This window comes from Lissotriton vulgaris, chromosome 7 (assembly GCF_964263255.1).
Source record: "Lissotriton vulgaris chromosome 7, aLisVul1.2, whole genome shotgun sequence".
Classification (NCBI taxonomy): Eukaryota; Metazoa; Chordata; class Amphibia; order Caudata; family Salamandridae; genus Lissotriton; species Lissotriton vulgaris.
In genome coordinates this window covers 1,651,232,781-1,651,245,691 of record NC_141695.1, presented here as the reverse complement: position 1 = coordinate 1,651,245,691, position 12,911 = coordinate 1,651,232,781, and the positions used below count along the sequence as shown (strand labels likewise).

General features: G+C 46.6%; 1 protein-coding gene across 1 annotated transcript in view; it reads left to right on the top strand.

Annotated features, from left to right (window-relative positions):
• Positions 1–12,911, top strand: part of LOC147706209 (piezo-type mechanosensitive ion channel component 2-like) — a 612,835-nt gene that overhangs the window by 122,120 nt on the left and 477,804 nt on the right. The window contains exons 8-9 of the mRNA XM_086929599.1: positions 8,955–9,218; positions 10,304–10,415. Of these exons, the coding sequence (XP_086785725.1) occupies positions 8,955–9,218; positions 10,304–10,415 (376 nt within the window). The remainder of the gene's footprint in view (positions 1–8,954; positions 9,219–10,303; positions 10,416–12,911) is intronic.

The window sequence follows — 12,911 nt, the reverse complement described above, 5'->3', positions numbered from 1 at the left end:
GAAGCACAACATTTAATGATAGCAGGTGTGACCTTTCACCCCTCCCAACTAGAGAACCTTATTGTCAGAAAGCCCTTCTCCAAATATGTAAGCAGACCACAACACTTATTTGCTCTTATGTCTCGGAGCAAAGTGAGTGCTTTCCTCTCCTGTCTCCTCGTCTGTCTCACTGTCCATCAGTCCCTGTAAAGCTCTTCCTGTCTCTTCTTGTCTCGCTGCTTGTTCTCTTTGTCTCTATCTTTCGATTGCTCTCTATGTCCTGTCATTCTCATTCTGTTTCTCTCCTGATCTTGCCTCCCGTTCTGTCAGGTTCTCTGTTCCTGTCTTTTGAAGCAGTTGTCACTCTTGCTCTCTATGTCCTGTCATTCTCATTCTGTTTCTCTCCTGATCTTGCCTCCCGTTCTGTCAGGTTCTCTGTTTCTGTCTTTTGAAGCAGTTGACACTATCTCTGCATGTCTGTCTCTCTGTCCTTTTCCTGTCATCTCTCACCGTGCCCTCTCTCTAAGCACATCTCTGTATGCGACATTCCTGACCAATATTCAGCTCTCTGCCCCCTAGTCCACCATGCTCAGTTCTCTCACTATGCCCATTTACCTCTCTCTTTCTCTTTCTCTCTTTCTCTCACTCTCTCTCTCTCTCTCTCTCTTTTTCTCTATCTTTCTCTCTTTCTTGTTCTTTCTCTCGCTCTCTCTTTTCTCTCTCTCTTTCTCTCTCTCTTTGTATCTCTCTCCTTCTCTCCCTCCTTTTCTCTCTTTTCTCTCTTTCTCTCTTTTTATCTCTCTCTCTCTCTCTCTCACTTTCTCTTTCTCTCTCACTCTCACTTTCTCTTTCTCTCTCGCTTTCTCTCTCTATTTCTCGCTCTCTCTCTCACTCACTTTCTCTCCCTCCCTCCCTCTCTCTCTTTATCTCTTTTCCCTGATCTTTACCTAACTTCCACTCCTTGGATCCCCTTCTCCATTCCACGTCTGGCTCCGTTTATACCTGCCAGGAATGCACAAAGGATACCTGACGGGAGTAATTTGCTCTACTTCTACACGTGTGTGTCAGAGTGGCGTGTGTACACGTATGCAGTAGCAAACCCGTGCAAGTAGTGGGCGCATCAAGGTGTGGTTTGTTTTGAGAGTTTGTGAACACCTCAGATAATCCCCTCCAATCCTCCCACCCAGGAAATCGTTAGGGATTTACTCCGTAAAAGAGCTGAAGTAAATTCCTTTCTATGGTGAGAAGGGGAATGGAACACCCCCAAGTTTTGTGGGGGTGTTTCAGAAGGAATTTGCCAATGTAAAAAAAAACATTTTCCCATAGAAAAAAATGTATTTGAAAACCAGGCTTCAAAGCAGATGTTTATCCTTCTTATAGCTGTGAGGTGGGGACAGAGCAGATGATACTTACATGGTGTTCCCAGTGGTAGGAGTGGAAAGCTGCAATGGGCACGTTTACCAGATGTTCTACAGTAACTGTTTGTTCTCTTCCAGGGGATCCTCATCAATAGTCATAAGCATTAGAATATTTCCGCCCATGCGCGGGTCCCCGGAAACACTAGATTATATGTGCCCCACATATATATATACATATATATATATAAATAATATATATATAAAAATATGCAATAGCAGCCAAATAACATCAGAGCTGAAATATGCTGTGAAGAATTTCCACCATACATGAATAATCAGCATTAGAAACATGAGAAACAACACCAAAGATTGTTTAGAAACTGTTTTAATGCTCAGAAAGCAGTAGAAATTCTCAGAAGTCACTGGAAGCATAGGAAGCTCCCAGGCTGCATTGCAAACACACAGTCTAAAAAGACTGAAAAGCTAACCTGTAGCTGAATAGCAATAAACTGACACCGTGCCTTTAAGGCACTCATGACCCCCTGTATCCCATCATGCCCCAGGGGTGACAGTTAGGTCAGTTGTTCTTTCCGGCTCCTTCAGAGAAGGACCCTGGTTACACAGCTCCACTATTTTTCTGGGTTTTGACAGAAAAATACTTCACTTTTGACAATTTTTGCTCTTACTTTGACAGTTAACATCTAGTCAAGTAAGATACTGCTTTTTTCAGTCAGTTTAGTGAACATTTTCTTCTGAGAATGCCTTCACTCTTTGACAAATGTCCTTCTTGTGGCAACAAGAAGGCAAAATCAGACAACCACGACGTCTGTATCCTGTGTCTGCCTGAAGATCATGATCCAGGCACCTGTCCTCATTGTGAGCACCTGTCAGGAAGAACTCTCAAAGACGGGGAGAGGATTCGCATTTATGGCCTGGCTCGTCAATCGGCATCGAGGACGCAGTCTCCGTCAGTGCCTCGTCAGCACTCGGCGTCGAGGGTGCCCAATACCCCTCCGCCGTCGTCGCACAGGCACTCGAGGTCGAGACAGAGAACTCCGTCGACGGCCGGTCATCGCCTTTTGACGTCGATGCAGGGAGCTCCGTCGACGACTGGACATCGTCGTTCGACGTCGAGAGAGAAGCCTCCGTCAACGACTGGACGTCGTCGTTCGACGTCGAGAGAGAGAGCTCCGTCGACGGCCGGGTATCGCCGTTCGGCGTCGAGGCAGAGAGCTCCGTCGACGGCCGGTCTTCGCCGTTCGACGTCGAGACAGAGGACTCCGTCGACGGCTGCTCATCGCCGCTCGACGTCGAGAGACTACAGACCCTCTCATGGACAATCGAGGTCGAGATTGTTTGACCCGCTGACTCCTCGAAGGCGTTCGACGGCGAGAGAAGAACGCTCGACGTCGAGGCATTCAGATGCGATCATGGTGACGGAGTCTGCTTCCCGTCCTTCATCTTCACGGTCCTCTGGCTCCTCAACTGAACCTTCAAGGTCCAGAAGTCCTGTGCACAGATCTCCTGAGCCTCGGCCAGATCCTTCGGCCGAGCAAATCAGGCTGTCACCTAGATGGTACAAATCTTTGGACCATTGGCGAGATTCTGGGACTACCAAACGTATGCAGGAATATGCCAGCCCACAACACAGGTCTCCGCTTCAGGATCTGTTGGAGGAGATGGACAAGCGTAGCCCTCCCAGGCGCAAATCACCTGTGAGACCACCAGCCAGATCTCCCAGAAGATCCCGATCTCCTAGAAGGGAACCTCGGACAGAAGATTGGATCAGGTCTCGCTCTCCTTGGCGCAAATCACCTGTGAGACCACCAGCCAGATCTCCCAGAAGATCCCGATCTCCTAGAAGGGAACCTTGGACAGAAGATCGGATCAGGTCTCGCTCTCCTAGACGGGAGAAGCGTTCAAAAAGGTCGCGGGAGCGGAGACACAGTGCTCACCGTAGACGTCGACGTACTCCGTCTACTTCATCTACCTCTTCTACCAGATCGTCCAAGAGGGACTACTCCCCTACGTTGACGGACAGTCCTACGTCCAGGTCCTCCCCAGTGGATGACATTGGCACGTATTTGGATGTACTGCAAAGAGGAGCACTGAAATTGAACATTGAGATGTCTATCCCTCAAGTAACAACGACAGTCATTTTTGAGACTTTACACAAGAGAGCCATCTCCCGGCCTCTGCTGCCTTTAGTCCCGGGGATTATGGATCCTGTCAAAGAGGTTTTCCTAACTCCAGCGGCGATCAGAGCGGTACCACCCCGCATTCAGAAGAAGTACAAACCGGCATCTTCTGACCCGGTGTTTGTAAAATCTGACCCTCCAGCGGACTCTGTAATTGTGGCAGCGGCGAGGAAGACACATGCTGTCGCTGGTTCCTCTTCAGTCCCATCAGATACGGACAGCAAAGCTCAAGACTCCTGGGGTTGAAAGGTTTGCAACTCAGCTGCTTCCACTCTTAAGGTTGCTAGTGCAGCTGCGCTTCTGGGTCGATACGACAGAGCCTTATGGGACTCTATGGAAAGATTCAAAGCCACACTGCCAAAAGAAGACCAGCAGGACTTTAAAGAGACTGTTACAGAGGGGTGTCTGGTGGCGAATCAGATGATAAGCACGGCTGCGGATGGTGCAGTGCTTTCGGCTCATTCCTATTCACATGGGGTTTGTGCCAGAAGATCGGCCTGGTTGCGCCTTACAGGTCTGAAGCCGGATGCTCAGCATCGCATCCTTAATCTCCCCTTTTCAGGTTCCGCTCTCTTCGGGGAGCATGCGGACGAAGAGATGACCCGAATGAAGACGGAACTGGATACGGTGAAGGCGGTGGGCTTGGAGAAGAAAAAAGAATTCAAGCGCTGCTTCAAGACCAACAGGGGGAGAGGGGCTCAACAGAGGGTTCAAACCCCTCGGTGGTCCCAAAATAAGACCCAAGGGAAACCCCAGTTTCGAGGCAAGCCCAGCAGAGGTAGAGGAGGTCACCAACAATCCTCCAACACGACAAGAAGAGGAAAGGCCTGAACAGCGGCTTCCTCTGGCGCCGTTACCCACTCCAGTGGAAGGAAGTGCTTCACAACACCTGGCAGAGTGGGTCAGCATCACAAAATATCAGTGGGTGCTGAATATAATGCGCAATGGATACAAGATACGTTCCCGTGCTCCTCCGAAGAGCATCCCTCCAAAGAGCTCTTGCCCTCACCAGCTAAGCTTGCTCCGAAGAGAGGTGAAAGTCCTACTGCAAAAAAGAGCGATAGAGGAGGTTCCTCCCGCTCTAAGAGGAAAGGGAGTTTACTCCAGATACTTCCTTGTCCCCAAAAAAGATCAGGAGGACAAGTTCAGACCAATACGCAACCTACGACTATTAAACAAAGTCATCGTCAAAGAAAAGTTCCGCATGTTAGCGCTTCACCAAATATGTCCACATCTTCAAGCTGGAGATTGGATGTGTTCGGTGGATCTGCAAGATGCGTACTTTCACATCCCAATTGCTCAACAACATCGCAAGTACCTGAGGTTTGTCGTAGGGAACAAACACTACCAGTACAAGGTGTTACCCTTCGGTCTCAAGTCCGCACCACAAGTCTTCACCAAATGCATGGCAGTGGTGGCGGCTTTTCTTCACAAAAAGGGTCTCTTCATTTACCCATACCTGGACGACTGGCTCCTAAAAGGTCCATCTCCGGTACAAGTAACGCACGATCTGCAACTGTGCCTGCACCAGCTACACAGGCTCGGCCTCCATGTGATCCTGGAAAAGTCAGTCCAGCAGCCTATACAATCCATCCACTAACTAGGCTCCGTTCTGGACACAAGCTTGGGAAAAGCGTTTCCTTCGGAGGAGAGACTTTTTTCCATGAGTCAGAAATGTGGGATTCTGCTAGAGTCTCGGCTTTCAACAGCCCGACAAGTAGCATCCCTACTGGGGTCCATGGCGTCCTGCATTTTTCTCATCCCAAACGCCAGGCTGAGAATGCGTCCTCTACAACAGGCTCTGGAGGATCAGTGGACCAAGCGACAGGACGCTGGGAAGATCGTATCATTCTTTCCCAGGCGACGAAAGAGGCCATCAAATGGTGGACTCGGAGAAAGAATGTGCTGGTGGGGGTACCGTTTCACCAACCCGTTCCTTCCCAGTCTATAGTGACGGATGCCTCCCTGCAAGGCTGGGGAGCACACATGGGTCCGCTTCAAATTCAAGGCCAGTGGTCTGCGAGGGAGCAGACATACCACATCAACATGCTGGAACTCAGAGCGGTATTCCTGGCTCTCAAAGCTTTCTTACCAGCGATCGAATCCAACTCAGTCCTAGTTCAGACGGACAATACGACCACCATGTTCTATCTGAACAAACAAGGAGGCACAAGATCTCGCCCACTCTCTCGAGAGGCTCAGACAATCTGGCATTGGCTTCTCTCTCTCGAGGGCTCACAGTAGGGCAGTGCACCTTCCGGGCGAGTTGAACGTAAAAGCAGACGCACTCAGCAGGCACTTCGAAGATCAGCCAGACTGGGTGCTAAACGACGAAGTAGTAGAAGAGCTTTTTCGTTGCTGGGGTTGTCCATCCATAGACTTGTTTGCAGACGACGAAAACACCAAATGCCACGCCTTCGCGTCCAGGTTCCACCGGCCAGGAACGCAGGGGAATGCTCTACTGATGGATTGGTCAGGGATGTTCGCATACGCATTTCCTCCCCTGGCGCTGATTCCGAGAGTAGTTTCCAAGCTCCTCAGGTCGAACATGGAAATGATCCTGATTGCTCCGGATTGGCCTCGGCAGTGGTGGTACCCGGACCATCTACATCTGTCTGTGTGTTCACACAAATGGCTCCCTTGCGGGCCGGACCTGTTGAGCAAGATGAACGGGAGGATAATGCATCCCAACCTCCCATCTTTGAACCTAACAGCATGGCTCCTGAGGTCCTGCAATATGGACATTTGAACTTGCCTCCCGAATGCATGAACATTTTAAAGGAGACTAAAAGACCTTCCACGAGAGCGTCCTATGCGTTCAAGTGGAAAAGGTTTTACTTGTGGTGTAGGGATCATCACTTAGATCCGACTAAGGGGCAGGAGGACGTCATCTTACCATACCTCCTTTCCCTGGCAACTGCTGGTTTAAAGTACACTTCTATTAGAGTGCATTTGTCAGCCATTGTAGCATACAGAAAATCACCTGATCAGATGTCTTTCATTCAGGTTCCAGTGGTTAAGGACTTCCTCCAGGGGTTGAAGAAAGTGTATCCCCCTGTGCGAAATCCTTCTCCTTCTTGGGAATTAAACCTAGTTCTATCCAGGTTAATGTCACCTCCTTTCGAGCCCATCCACAAGGCCTCCTCGCAACATCTCTCGCGGAAGGCAGCCTTTTTGGTGGCGATTACCTCTGCGCGCAGAGTAAGTGAGATACAAGCGCTCTGTGCGATGGAACCATATACTGTTTTCCACCACAACAGAGTAGTCCTAAGGGCTCATCCATCTTTCTTGCCTAAGGTCATCTCTGATTTTCATATAAATCAGTCTATTTCCCTCCCTTCCTTTTTTCCAAATTCTACGACCCCAGCCGAGCGGTCACTTCACTCCTTAGATCTTAAGAGAGTGCTAAAGTTTTATTTGGAAAAGACTAAAGGGATTAGGAAAACGGAGCAACTGTTTGTGAACTATGGTTCAATGAGAACAGGTTTTCCAGCGGCCAAGAGGTCCATCTCCAGATGGATTGTCTCTTGCATTAAATTGGCCTATCAGCTTGCAGGCAAGCCTTTGTTGATGTCACCAAAAGCGCATTCCACTAGAGGGAAAGCCGCTACAGTAGCTTTCTTGCATGAGATTCCAATGCCAGAAATATGCAAGGCTGTAACCTGGAAATCGGTTCATACCTTTACGAGGCATTACTGCCCCGAATCTGATTCCAGGGCCGATACTCAAGTAGGGCAAGCCTCCTTGAGGAATCTGTTTGGGTAGTCTATAGTCTACTCAGACTTGTTGATGAGATTACTGTCTTATCATTCCTTTGCCCGCAGAGAAGAGGAGAGGCTCGCTATTCTATTCTAATGCTTATGACTATTGATGAGGATCCCCCGGAAGAGAAGGATTAGTTACTTACCTGTAATCCTAGTTCTCTTCCAGGGGGATCCTCATCAAAGTCATAAGCAACCCTCCCGCCTCCCCGGGCAAAGGATACTCTTTAATAAGGAGATATTGTTAACCTATTTGTTATCGGGTTTGTTTTTCAGTCTCCGAAAAGAACAACTGACCTAACTGTCACCCCTGGGGCATGATGGGATACAGGGGGTCATGAGTGCCTTAAAGGCACGGTGTCAGTTTATTGCTAATCAGCTACAGGTTAGCTTTTCAGTCTTTTTAGACTGTGTGTTTGCAATGCAGCCTGGGAGCTTCCTATGCTTCCAGTGACTTGTGAGAATTTCTACTGCTTTCTGAGCATTAAAACAGTTTCTAAACAATCTTTGGTGTTGTTTCTCATGTTTCTAATGCTGATTATTCATGTATGGTGGAAATTCTTCACAGCATATTTCAGCTCTGTTGTTATTTGGCTGCTATTGCATGTTTTTATATATATATATTATTTATATATATATATATGTATATATATATGTGGGGCACATATAATATAGTGTTTCCGGGGTCCCGCGCATGGGCGGGAATATTCTAATGCTTATGACTTTGATGAGGATACCCCTGGAAGAGAACTAGGAATACAGGTAAGTAACTAATCCTTAGCTCTCAAAAGTCATGTAATGATGACTGCACCCTAGTAGTAGGTCGGTGGATGAAAATGTATGACCTTTCTTTCTGAATCAGCACCCTACGTTTTCCTTTCTTCTTCTCCGTTGTGCTCCCATTTACATACCTTTCCCCCTCCATCTTACCCACCCGTCCATCTTTCTCTACCCTTGTCTTTTATAATGTTCCTCCCTTCTCTCTCTGTCCATTTCACTTTCCACATTTGCCTTTCTTCCTGTTCTTCTGTTTCCTTGTGTTCATTTATCTGCCTCTGCCCACCTCGCCCTGCCCTCTTCATCCTCTACACCAGGGCTTTTAAGTGGGAAGAAAAAACTGGAGGGTCTCTCAAAGGGGCGTGGTCAATGTAATTAAGGACGTGGCTTAAAAACACGTAAGCTAAAAATCTGTGTTAAGAACAGTGTGCTGCCCGACTTGTATTTTGTTGTTTCGGTCATTGCATACAGATATATGATACAACAAGCCACATCATACCTACAAGTAAGGACTATTGGCTGTGTCAATGGTTGTTAGTTGCATAAGATAAATAAGCAGCAACTATGACTTGTATATAATATTGAACAAGCATTGGCATAGCCAAGAGGTCTTGCCTTTAGGGCCTTATAAGTGTTTAACCATGCAACAGTTAATGTTGTTGCATGGTTAAACACTATATTATGCTACATAACTAAATACTTATAAGGTCCCAAAAGCGAGACCTATTGGCTATGCCAATGCTTGTTTTTAACTGGCTTATCCTGTGTTCCATGGGCCAATAATCAGTTCTCTGGTGACATGGAACTTCACTACTGTTTGACTGAGCATAGCAAATGACGGCCATCATTTCAGCGTTCGCTTGATTGTTCGTCCTTTTCAGGTGTGGAGCATCACCCACAACAGCTGGCTGACCTTCGTCCTGCTGCTCTGGTCCTGCGTCATTTGGATGATGCGCGACCGCCGTCGCTACGCCATGCTCAGCGCGCCCTTCCTGGCCGCCTACGGGACCGTCTTGGTGATCCAGAACTTCTTCATGGGTCTGAACGTCACACAGGACGAGCTCTTTCCTGGCGTCCCCACCTCGGTGCTGATAGACTTTGACCTGAAGCCCTACACCATGCCCTGTGCGCATCTCTGTGCCAAGGTGAGTGCGAGTGTTTACTGAGGGGTTCATCATGGGCGGCCTTAGGCATGTGCAAGCTGTGCAACTGCACAGGGCCGCCAAACCCCAGGGGCCCCCACGCCAATATATATCCTTAATATAATAATCCTCTGAGGATGGATACATATTTGCGTGGCAGCCCCTGGCAGGGATTCGGCGGCCTCCGTCTCTGTTCCACTTCCAAACACCCTGACCCCCCCCTCTTCTGGGGCTCCACCCGGACCCCCTCTACCGGGGCCCCCTACCGACGCTCCCTGCCCAGGGCTGCCATGAGCCTAGAGCCGCCCCTGAGTTCATCCGGGCACTTTGGAAAATGTGTGCTGCACAACTGATGCAAGGGAGTTTGTGTACAAAAGAGCGTACATCTTACCACTCAGGTTCTCTTTGTTCTAGTGGAGGAACAGTCCAAACCACACACTTACGATCGAATCCCAGAAGTCAGTCACTGAATGATTTGCATATGAATAGACTTTCCAGGTGATTGAAGGCATGCACGATGGTCTTCTCATGTTATGTTTAAGCAGTTCTTTAACTCTAGCCTCATGTGGAGGCTCTTGTACCTTACGATGGTTGTGCTGAAGCTTCAAATAGAGCCTGTTTTACATCTTGGGAAGTATTGTGGCCGCAGCTTGAGCTTCTGATAGCACAGCAGGAGATGAGTCAGGGCCTCAGACAGAACCTCATTTTACATCAAGGGGATATTGAGGTCTTAGATATGTCATCTTTTACATCCTAGGGGTATTGTGGTCTCATATGGAGACTCATTTTTACATCATGAGGGTGTTGAGATCTTAGAGGGAGTCTGTTTTCCACCATGTGACGTCTTGTGGTCTCAGAAAGAGCCTCCCTTTGCCACGTGGGAATACATACATCTTAAAGTATGCCATCTTTAACACAATAGCGTATTTTCTTACCCTGGCCGATTTTCTTCTTTTTCCAAAAAAGTTATTGCCCACTAATTTCCTCTTGAGAATTTTCTGACATTTGATGTTATTATTTTGTTAACATTGTGGATCGCTATGTCATGGACTGCTAAATAAATATAATAAATACATTTTATGTTGCAGATCTTCTATGCATTTACGTTCTGGCTTCTATTGCGACAACATCTCATAGAAAGACAGCGGGAGATGGAAGAGAAGGCGAAGCCTTTGAAAGAAGTGAGCGTTGAAGGAACCGGTAAGGGCAGAGCTCAAACATTGTATGGCCCCTGTTAGTGATATCTATAAAGCTAGAGGGGTCTCCGCTGCACTATATGGGGCAGAGCTGTGGGGCACTTGTAATTTGGAGGTATTAGCCAAAGTGGAGAGCAAATTTTTGAAAGATTTAATGGCTCTCCCCCTGAGCACACCCACAGTTCCCGTACTACTGGACCTGGGATGTAGATCGATCGTGGATCAGCCACGACTACGGCCCCTGTTGCTGTGGGCTCGTTTGTGGAGGGTCCCCGAACTTGCCTCATACGCTGAGGGCCTGTCCGAGGTGATGGCCATGGGGGTTTGGCACAGGGTAAAGTGGTTGAGGGATGTCAAAAGCCTTTTGGGGGAGCTGGGATTGGGCGAAGCATGGGTCACTCGCTCTGCCCCACCCAAAGCCACCCTGAAGAAACTGTACTGGGACTGGGTCTCTTTCAAACTCATTAGCAACCCACGACACTGTAATTCCACCGCAGCTTTCTTACGAATCAAAGACGTGGTGGCTTACGAACCCTATCTTGATTTGGTTTCCATCGCATTTGATATGGCACTGTACTTTAGGTTTAGGGTGGGTACCCTACCAGTAGGATATTTGATATCGAGGTGGAAATCGACCTCCCAGCACTCCCCCTATTGTGCCCTATGTCCCACGCGGGTGGAGACGGTTGCTCACATCTTTTTCGAATGTCCAGACTATTGTAACCCAAGGAAGCGTTGGCTCAAACCAGTGTGCAGATCATTTGGCACCCGCCAATATTCAGTGGCCCTACGCATTCTACTAACAGACACTTCCGCCCTTGTAGTTTGTGGTGTCTCAAAATTTTTAAAATGGTCTTGGTTGATCCGCTCAAATAGGCTTTCTGTATCAATTTAATTATTTTTTAACTGTACATATCCTAATGTTTTATTGTCTTTTTCATCTTTTTGGATGTATTGTTATGTACATTTGGTGAATGCCTTTTTTAAAATATTTATTGTATGTACTGCTTTTAAGATATTTTTATGTATCAAAATAAAGCATATCAACCAACCAAGGAACCGGTAAGGGCAGAGCTCAATGTCACAGAAGGTATTTACAATGCCCAAGCCACACTCGTGATATGACCTAATGGGTTTGCCTTTTATACAGACCATTTGTACTATTACTTGGTATATATATATATATATATATATATATATATATATATATATATATATATATATATATATATATATATATAAACCAACACAAAGTCCCTCAGTCCTCGGGACTAGATTTTCAAAAAGAGCACTCAGAGCCGCTCCAGCGTGGTTTCGCCAAGTTTTTCTGCAGTTTTGGCAAGGTTACAAACGCGTTTCGGCGTTGCCGCCTTCGTCAGTGTAAACCAGCATTTTTTTGTATAGTGATTTAAATAAAATTCATGGTGACAACCTGTCACGTGTTCTAAAAAGGTAGACATAAAAAACGGCACAGTTCATGTAATTCAAACTTTACTTGTGGCGGCCATCTTAAAGTGGTTCAGTGCTATAGATAATCAATCACAGCAGTATGGCTTGGTAACATTTCATTATGTATGACAAACATTCATATATTCAATTTATATAACTATGACAATCAATTATTTTGTGATATCTATGATACGCATAAGTAATATTGTCAGACATATTACTGGTCGCCTATCTTCTTAGTGCCGTTGATTCGCAAGACTCATAACGATCACGTTTAGAGCTAACAATTTAATTAACGGATTTAAGATCGATGGAACATTTTATCTATCTTTGATTTTTTACAGTCAAGCCCTGAATGGGCTTTTTCCATATAGTTCATGTTCTGTTATCACATTTATCAAAAAATATAGTTCCATTATTTTATAGTTTCTAGGGATTGGGCCGATTTCTAGGTTTCATAGATAGATTCTGCTCAGATTTTTCATACTTATTTATCAGGGGGTCATGGATGACAACGTTTTAGATATGTGTCCACATTTCTTCCTCGTTGTTCATCCCTCCAGGGGTCTTAGTCTGGAGCTGGATAATGAACCTAGATTCTAGGGTTCGTAGTTTCTTCACCCAGTTTCCCCCTCTATCAGTTCTAACTAGTTGATCCAGTGCGAAATAGGTGAGTAGATTACTATTGCTGTTATGCATCAACTCGAAGTCCTGGGCCACAGGGTAGCTTTGGTCTTTCGAGGTGATGGCCCTCATGTGTTCAAGGACCCTGAGTTTAGTTTGTTTTACCGTGCTCCCTATATATTTTTTCCCGCAGGGGCACATCAAGCAGTATACAGTGTAATCTGAATTACAATTAAGCAATTTCGAGATCTTGGTTTTGGTTTTCTTCCCCGGTACTTGATATTCTTTGACCTTGTGTGAGTTCTTACAGGCCTTACACTTCATACAGGGAAAAGAAAACAAAACTGTAGATTTCTTCCTGTTTCTGCACTCATAGTGACTGTCAACTAGATGGTCCTTGAATGAGTTTCCCTTTCTATAGGAAACT